The sequence below is a fragment of the Tiliqua scincoides genome, chromosome 3 (genome assembly GCF_035046505.1).
Source record: "Tiliqua scincoides isolate rTilSci1 chromosome 3, rTilSci1.hap2, whole genome shotgun sequence".
Classification (NCBI taxonomy): domain Eukaryota; kingdom Metazoa; phylum Chordata; class Lepidosauria; order Squamata; family Scincidae; genus Tiliqua; species Tiliqua scincoides.
Genome location: NC_089823.1, coordinates 93,486,772 through 93,496,331, shown reverse-complemented (window position 1 = coordinate 93,496,331; position 9,560 = coordinate 93,486,772). Strand labels below are relative to the sequence as shown.

At 44.2% G+C, this 9,560-nt stretch overlaps 1 protein-coding gene across 1 annotated transcript in view; it reads left to right on the top strand.

Moving 5' to 3' along the window:
- The first annotated feature begins 337 nt into the window (after positions 1-337).
- The window catches only part of UXS1 (UDP-glucuronate decarboxylase 1), a 41,405-nt gene continuing 32,182 nt past the window's right edge, over positions 338-9,560 (top strand). The window contains exon 1 of the mRNA XM_066619788.1: positions 338-549. Coding sequence (XP_066475885.1) covers positions 450-549 — 100 coding nt within the window. The 5' untranslated portion in view covers positions 338-449. The remainder of the gene's footprint in view (positions 550-9,560) is intronic.

The window sequence follows — 9,560 nt, the reverse complement described above, 5'->3', positions numbered from 1 at the left end:
CTGTCCCCTGGTTCTGGTGCTGTGCGAGAAGGAAAAGAGCACCCCTCTATCTCCCCACCCCCTGCATAAGTCTGTGTCTCACTCCCACCGCCTCTACCAGTCCCTCTGACCAAGAACGCCACCTCCCGCCCACCGCGCCCAGAGAAACACTGAGCGTTCTCTCGCTCGCACGCACGCGCAGTGCCAAGCCCTGAGCTCAGCCTTCCCCGGCCCCTCCCGAAGCCGAGCCTTGTGCTTCCGCCGCCCGCATCTCCTTCCCTGTCGCAAACAGCCCAGGCTGAACCCTGCGCGTGCGCAGAGGGGCCAGGAACGGGCTCCGCGGCGGGCTGCTGCTGCTGCTGCCGCTGGTGGCGCGGCGGGCGGAGGCATTCCTGGGAATCCCGGGGCGCAGATGCTCTTGTGGCGCGCGCTCTCTGTGGCCCCGCGGCTTCTCTTGGCCCCTGCTGGGGATGCTGAGTAAGGGGACGCTGCAGCGCTTGCTAACTGCTGTCAACCGCAGGAGGAGGATGAAGCTGCTGATGGGGCTCGCCCTGGTTGCCTATGTCGCCTGTAAGTGGAGCACTGGGTGGGTGGGTGTGGGGGGGCGGAGGCTCTCATTCATTCAGCCTGCTTGGAAAGGACCCCTTCCTCCCAGGCTTGGCTGCATGAGGCTTCCTTGCTTCTCTCCAAGCAGCAGGAAGCACTGGAGCCTTTGCACTCAAAGAGGAAGGCTCCTGGGTGGGTGACATGGCAGTCCTGGGGGCTTGCAAAAGGTCTCGGGGTCAGACCAGGGCTGAGAGTGTCTCTGGAAGTTTGCACATCGGTGTCCTCTTTTTGCAGGGAAGAGGGATCTCTGCTCTGCCTCTTGATTGCCTTCTCAGGTCCATCCTGTTCCCTCTAAAAGTTTAGGGAAATCTAAAAGTAAGCCCCCCCCCTCCAAAAAAAGACCTCCAACCTTATCTCTGCCACCTGGTTATGCCTTGTCTGTGCATTTGATCAGAATACACATGAGATTTACAGCTCCATCTTAGCTATGCTTTCCTGGGAGTAAGTCCCATCAAGTCTGATGGGACTTACTTTTGAGCAGATTGGGCTGTTGCTTGAAATTTGTGTTGAGGCGGGGGACTCCCCCTTTCCCTTGGCTATTGCATTCAAGAAACGGTGACACTGTCATGTATTCATAACGGTCTGCGTAAATAAAGCGTTTCTTTTAAGAACTTAAAATAGCATGGGGCTACTGCTTTGGATTCTCTAAACTAGTTCAGACATCCAGTCTACCTGTGGCCAACTTTCTCCCCTCCACTGGCATTCAACTGTGACAGAGAGGCTGTCCAGAATTATCTTAAAAGCCATTTCTGTCCAATGTTGCATATATGCAACAGGGACCAAATGTGTACACCTGTGGGCTGGGCAAAAATGGGTTAAGCTGATTTCCATCCGCCTGGTCATGCAGCATTTGACTTTAAAACAAACCAGTTGGCTCAGCAGCATTCTAGTGTTTTCAGACACATTTGAGAACATACAAAGCAACCTTGTTTTTATTTATTGAGGCATTTACAATCCACCCCTCTGCCTATGCAGAGACCCCATTTGCAACGTTGTAAAAGTGCAGTACAGAAGTAGTCTTTATCAGGTCAGTTGTGGTTTCTGTAGGAGATGATGTTATAAGCTCCTTCTGGCCTAGACACCTCTTCTTTATCCTCCTCCCCAGGCATCTAACTGTTGGCCCATCTAAATCAGTCTTGTCTGCTTTGACTGGCTGCAGCCCACTCCATGTTTTCAGAGGTCTTTCTTTGACCAGGTGATGGTTGGCAACCTTCAAAGACTATGGTATAAGCCTACAGCACCCGGTATTCCCAGGCAGTCTCCCATCCAAGTACTTAGCTTCTGAGATCAGATGAGATCAGGCATGTGCAGGGTAACAGGTGATGCTGAGGTTTGAAGCTGGAACCTTCTGCATAGGGCCTGAGCTACATCTTTCCAAATCATTCATGTGTGGGGAATGCCCAGCTATAGACTGTGACAAGCAACTGTTGGAGGCTCCAGGAGCAGAGCTCCAGCATGTTCTTTTCACATGCTCAGAAAAGCTTTCCCATCCATCCAGAGCCTCTTAACTGGTATTTGTTGCATTGTGTCTGCCCCCCCCCATCCAGACGTAACTGGAGATTACATAATCGCCTGTTTCTTCCAGTGGTACTTCCAATAGGTGGACATTGCAAAGTGGTATGGTTGGGGGCAAATGCTGGGAAATGCTAAGCTAGAGCCAAAACTTTGCTCTCAATCTACCGAAGATGTGTCTTGGGCCTCAGTACATTAGCGCAGTAGACACAGAATGTGCATCGATTCTTTGTGTTAATTAGGAATGTTCAAATAGCCATACTGCAATCCTCTATAATCTATAGGATTCTCTGAACACAAGAGCAAGCATTGTCAGGCAACTTGTCTTGGGGGCCTTTCTAGGATGTTGTGTGATCATTCCTTCTCCATGAGCAGTATGGAGAAGATGTAGGACTGAGTGTTCTATATGTATGGAGGATGTTTGTTTAATACAAATGTGGGATATCTGGACAAGAGAAAATGTCAACTGTAAAACATTCCTTTATTTTGCCCATTTTCAATAACATTGAGCTTATGTGCAGCCAGGTTTTAATGATTTGACTTATTGGTAGAGATCCTGCATTAATATGCAGAAGGTCCCTTGTTGAATCCCCTTATCTCCAGGTAGGACAGAGAAAAATTATTTCTGAAACCCTGGAGGCCTGTTGCCTGTGTTGATAATAAAAATATTGTTGACAATACTGACCTAGATGGTCCAAATATTTGATTCAGGATAATGCCACTTCCTAGGATTTTGATGCTTGGGCTTGCTCATGAGGCCCCCATTTGTGTCTTGAACAATGTCTAGCTCATGTTGTTTGAAAGGAAGTTGCTTCCTTCATCGTGAGTAGTTCCCCGGTCTCCCCTTTGTCAAATCTTCTTATTTATTTTTTACTAACGTCATGAGCTTAGTAGCTTTTGAGACACCATGGGGAGTGTTGCTGTACTTAATGAAACTAATAGAGTTTGTTATGGCTGTCCCACCTTTGGAGAAATATTGTCATAGAGACTGTAATATTCTTGTTTCCGTTCCTGAACTCCTTAGCAGCATCAAACTCCCAACTCCTGCAGCATTTTTGTCATCTTGCCAGTTCTCACTGTGTCTCATTGTGTTGATACAAAGAATGAGCAGAGTCACCACAGAGGTTCTTTAGTGGCTTGTGGTAATTTTCCATTGCTCTTACACATGTTCAACTTGAATGCTAGCATGGAGCAGCTAAAATCAAGAGAGTGCTCTGGGGTGATACAGTGCAGAACGCATTCTCAGTGCAGTACCTTCAACATTTCCGTACTTGAGATATTGAAATCATGCTATTGTGATGTGAGGATGAGCCCTGAAGTTACAAACCCTTACTAGCAAAGCATATGTGTTGCAAAATACCCTAGAGAGATGTCCACATAATTGAGGTGCAAGAAAGTAGCTCTGCATTTCTAGGAGTGTTGAAGTCTTGGAGGGGAAAAGTTTCCCATAGGTAACTGGCTGCTACCCTGTTTCCTGTACAGGTAATAATAGATGATGGGAGAATGTCTTTGAGTATGATAACTGGGAGTGTCCCATCATTTTGCTGATAATGGCACACATAGCTTCCCTGTTGCATGCAGACTGTGTTGGGGATAGCCATGCGATCTTAGAACAAAAATATTCCTTCATGTTAGGGGCACATTAAAAAAATTGCATAGCCACTGAAGAACATGACCTTGTGTATATACGCACACAAACAGTTTAAATTGCATTGCTTGTTACAAGTTTTGTTGCATAAAATAGCCATTGGGCACCTGAGGTGCTTGTGCTGTCGTATTCCCAATAGTAATCATAATATAATTGAGTGTGCTATCTCTGAGAAGCATTGCATTGTCTGGAGTTCAAAATATTTTGCCTTGAGTGCTTGCAAAATATGCTACCACCCCAGCAAAAACATTCCCTTAGCAGCAATCAAGGGATTGCAGGGATTTGCACAAAAACAAGATTGCACAAAAACAAGTTGCACAGCTAGGGATTTGAGATGGCTGATAAGATTCCTTCAGTATGGGAAAGGCTATGGCGTTTGGGCCTCTTCAGCCTAGAAAAGAGGTGCCTGAGGGGGGACATGATTGAGACATACAAAATTATGCAGGGGAAGGATAAAGTGGATAGAGAGATACTCTTTACACTCTCACATAACACCAGAACCAGGGGACATCCACTAAAATGGAGTGTTGGGAGAGTTAGAACAGACAAAAGAAAATATTTCTTTACTCAGCATGTGGTCGGTCTGTGGAACTCCTTGCCACAGGATGTGGTGATGGCGTCTAGCCTGGACGCCTTTAAAAGGGGATTTGACAGGTTTCTGAAGGAAAAGTCCATTACGGGGTACAAGCCGTGATGTGTATGTGCAACCTCCTGATTTTAGAAATGGGTTATGTCAGAATGCCAGATGCAAGGGAAGGCACCAGGATGAGGTCTCTTGTTATCTGGTGTGCTCCCTGGGGCATTTGGTGGGCCGCTGTGAGATACAGGAAGCTGGACTAGATGGGCCTATGGCCTGATCCAGTGGGGCTGTTCTTATGTTCTTATGCCTGTTGGGGTGGTTATTTTGAGGTGGTAGTTTTTTGTGAATAAAGCTACAGAAGAAATTTTTCATTTATTCTGGCTTTGTAAATAAGGGTTAGGGATGAAAGGTTATCCCCATGCTGCCTTAGGTTCCCTGCTCAATGTGCTACTGACTGGAAGTCCAAGAGATGCAGTGACAGTGTTGGGTGCCCTGAGTTTTTCCTTTGGAGAAGCTGAGCACAGGGGGCAGTTAGTTCATCTCGCCTTGCTGTAGGATGAAAAAAGGGCACACTTTCTTTCCCCCTTTCTTCTGCCATTAAACTCGTGCATGACAAGAAGAGCCCAGGTAATGTTCAGATCCTGTTGCAAACCCTAGCTGATGATGGATGCGTCTTGAAGCACTGTGCAGACAACTCTGAGTGGTGCTCAGAAAAAGAGTCTGTGACTGATTCTCTGTGTCTTTTGTTGGTTTTAATGAGTGGGGGAGGGGGGAAGTCTCATCAGTTCAAGGTAAAGAAGGCATTACATCCTATTATGCACCGTTGCTGAAAGAGAAGCCGAGCATAGGGACCAGGAGAAGAGAGCTCAGGCGTAGTGTCCTGAGTGTATGGCACAGCCCTAGATGCAACCAGAGAGTTCTGGGGCTTTCTACAAATGTTTTAGGTTCTTCTCTCTGTATATGACAGAGCGCATGCACCACTATAGCAGTGTGTACTTTGTTACTTGGGGACTTGCTCCAGGCAGTTCATTTTGTACAATTAAGCTGCTCTTTTAAAAAAGTCTGTAGTACACAAAAAAGTAATGGCTCTACCATGTTTGTGACTGTGAGATAGAACCAGGTTTCAATGAAAGGTCATTTCCTGAGAGAACGGATTCCCCCTCCTTCCATTATTTTTTCTGTATAGAGCTAACCTTTATTCTATCCTACGTTTCTGTAAGTTCATCTATTTGCTTGTTACTGACTTGCCCCAATACTCTCTGGAAGCCGGATGATGCTAAAGTGCAGTAGCTTTTAATAGCTGAGAAGATTGATCTGCTTCTGCAGGTGGACGTGCAGGCAATATCTGTTGAGTGCTCTCTTATGAAATGATTAAGTGTTTTAGAGGCCGTGGCTTATCTGCTTTTTTCCCTTCTTCAAGCAAGACCATTTGGAACGGAGTTCTGATGAATCATATTTGGAATATGGTAAAATATTAACACTGGCATCCTGAACAAATAAATGCTCTAGATGCAGTTTGTACTAGGCAAGAATGTGAGAACCCAAGGAACAGATATGCTTTAGCTGGAATATTATTTATATGCGTGAACGTGTTTTTATACTGTTGAAAAGATAAGACTGATATCCATGTGTTTCGATTTTACTTGCAAAATGAATGGACCTCAAAACCTTTTTGAACTATTTAATTCACAATACCATTTCTCACATTTTCCATGGGTGAGTATAGTTTCCTGGCAAGAGTGATAAGACGGGATCCAGCTTTCATGTGGAGATGGGTAAGGGCTGTCTCCCCAGTTGTACTGATCGTTAGAGGGTCCAGTGCCACTGTGGAGCCTCCAGCTCAAGGAAGAAAAAGAAGTATAGGGCTGCTTAGATGAAGAGTGGCAGAGATAAATTTCTTAGCTATCAGCACCGAAACAAGCCTTGGGCTGTCCCTTTGGCTCCAGGCTGGAAATGGAGATCTGGATGATAGAGGGATTTAGCATGCCTCCTTTACTTGGTGCCCAAACAGGTTCCAGCTCCCAGCTAGCCATCCAAAGCCCAGTGCACTATTTAAGTGATCAGCCTTTGTTAACCTGGGCTTAATCTAAGAAAAAGAAATCTTGTGAACCATTTTTATTTATGAAGCGGATGAACAAATGTAATCTATAAGACTGGCTTTTGAACTCGGATTAGGTTTAGGTGCCCCTAGAATTTGGAGGGGTGATGATGACACAGTCTGGGACAAAGTTAAGAGGCAAAATTAACTCTTGCTAGTGGTAGTTGCAAGACTTCTCTGTAGCGTTAGATACTGGAATAGACTTTGAAGCTAATAATAGTTGTGTCTAGGAAAAAAGCAAACTTGATCTTGGCTTTCGCAGTAGGTATAGAAATTCTCAGACATTGACAGTCATTCTCTCCTAAATGTCAGTGCACTGCACCTTAGCTTGGCGTGGCAGTTGTGAGATGTTTGTTTAACTTTATAATTTTTTTGTAATTGAATAGGTACAGAAACAAATGATGTATTGTCTGCTGTAGTCAATGGTAACAAACTGTTAATGGTTTCACAGGCAGACTTTTAGACTTCTTGGTAAAAGTGGCTGTGCACAACAGGGGAGTTTCTAGATGCTAATCAAGAATTGCCTTTTGTTTATGGAACCTGATAAGGTTTTTGTGACTAAATATCATCCCGATCAGAGGAACACTGCCGCTGCCTGTTCATTTGAGCTTTGTTTCCAGTGTTTTCAGTCCAACAATGCACGTTCATTTTGTCAGTATGAAGAAATTGGAACAAGGCAATTTTAAAAATGCTGCTTCCCCCCCCCTCCACACAAGGCAGTGTGTGAAGGCGATGTAACTTATTTTTCATGTTTTCAGGATTGCCCAATTATCACTGATTTGCCCATTTCCTATTTAGAAACCATTTCCTTCTTTCCCAACTGCAAAATCAGTCTTGCTAATTAGCTGAAATCTAATCTACATCAAGAGTATTTCTGGGGTGCTGCATGTTACTTCCAGCGTACTATTTTAAGCACTCTATAGGACCTGCTGTTTTGGTGTGAAAAAGTACTATTCATTGATGTCTGTGCTGGATAGCGTGTCCAATCCACAGTCATGGAAATATCATCATGCCTGATGAAAACATGATAAACTGTTCACCCTCCCCCCCCCGCCCGTACAATTCACTTGAAGTATGTTGCCCTTGAAAATGAGTGGGGTAGAGTTTAAGCAAAACCTGGGCTTCCTAATTTGCCTAATCTATCATCTAAGCCATCTCTAGAACAGGTTTATAAAGTTTCCTTGTTGGCAGGTTAGATCAGTGTTATCTCAATTTTGGTATTTGTAAACAGCAACCTATACCTTTTGTAAACAGCAACCTATAACAATTATGTGTGTACACCTGCTTCAGTTTCCATTCTAGTCTTCTTCAGACCTTCGACTATCTGCATTCAGGATTGTGTGGAGGACCCCTGAGATCACACTGCAGTGCTTCCCCTTCTGCTTACATGCACACATTCAGTGCACGTGCAGTGACAAACACTGGATGCAGGAAGAGCTTCTCCAAGGTGCACCTTGCAGGGAAAAATAATTGCAGGCAAATGTTGAGTGTGCAGGGGGTAAGGGCTGGATTGATTGTATTTGTCATCACTGGAAGGCAGGGCTGGTTTCGTGCATCCCAAGGGTGTCACTTCACATGATCTTGTGCTTGGATGTTGTAATGACTGGACAGGATTTCTGCTGCTGTCTTCAAGGGCCAATCAATAGAGAGGTTGGCTGTGGCTGACAGAGATCTGCCAAAGAAACAGTAGTGGGTACTGCATTCCACTGACTGCATTGTTTGTTTCTGTGCAACCCAGGGGAGGCAGTACTTGTAGGTAATTACAGCAAAAATAAACGTAATTTCAAATTATCACAAGCAAGTGCCTGGGATTTATCTGGCCTTGATTTAGTACAAAATGGCAGAATGCTCTGCACTTGTCCTGTTGATGACAACTCATGGAGTTTCAGTGAAGCATATAAAGTACTGAATGCTTGGTTTCTGTAAATGATGAGCTTTCTCATGCTTTAAAATCTGGGGCAGGTTTGTTTATATATGTAATCCATTGTTCTTAAGAAGCTGGTGACATCTGTTAAATAGGTCTCATATAAGTTTAGCTTGTGTGGTCAATAGACCGAGGACGTGAAGGCACTTTGTATGTGGATAATGCCACAAAGAGACTTACAGGCAAATGAAGGTCTTGGCATCACTGCCTGGTGCCATATGAATGTGACCATCCTGTTGAAACAAGTGTATTCCAAAAGCCAAATTTGAGCGTGCACTGTGTGGTTTTGAAAGAGCAGATTGGCAGTATTGGATTGTTTCATTCACCACAGGAAGCGTGTTTATCTTAGAGCCCAATGCTATGTCTACTCAGAAGTAAGTCCCATTATAGTCAGTGAGGCTTACTTCCATGTAAGTGTGGATAGGGTTGCAGTCGTAAACATCTATTTTGTAGTACTCTGCCCATTATCAAAATGTGTTCAGTTTCAAGGTTCTTTCTGTTCCTTTTCTCCCATATTTTTTTTCCGCTAGAATAGAAAGTATCTAGGTAGTGTAAGGCAGCACGTTATTTTGAAGGTGATTAAACAAATTGGAATATACTTGATATTCCTGTTAACTTGTAGTTAGAATAGAGGAACTGAACAATGGACTGATCCAAACTTACTGCTGTACTTATGGAAGTTCCTCCTTTGAGAAGAGGGAGAGTGATATTCACTTACGTGAGCACAACTCTCCTTCTTATACTTATTTAACTTCCTGTTATAGAACAGGTGCAATAGGGAAATTGGGAATGAACATTCTGGGCTTGCTGAATTGTGTGTCATGGTTTACACCTAGGAAGTATGTCAAAACACACACAACCCTGTAGTAAAAGGCTTGAAAGGATCAGTTAATGCTGCTAAATTTTTGATGGAATTGTACACATTGATACTTAACACCATGGAGAGAAATTAGTGCAAACCAGATGATCCATGTAAAGAGCTGGCAGGTACATCTGTGATTGTAGCTGCTGAGCAAATGTCAATTCAGTTATGACCACAAAGATAGCTGCCAGCATATTTTTGAGCATGTGTCTCCCTTTCACATATGCTGGGGTTTCGTTGGGGCTTATATAGTACTGTGGAAAAGTGATAAACTCATTTGCAGGATAAACTGTGACTTGAAGGCTACTCGCTTATTTTTAAATTTTCTACGCAACAAGTTTGTGTATAGAA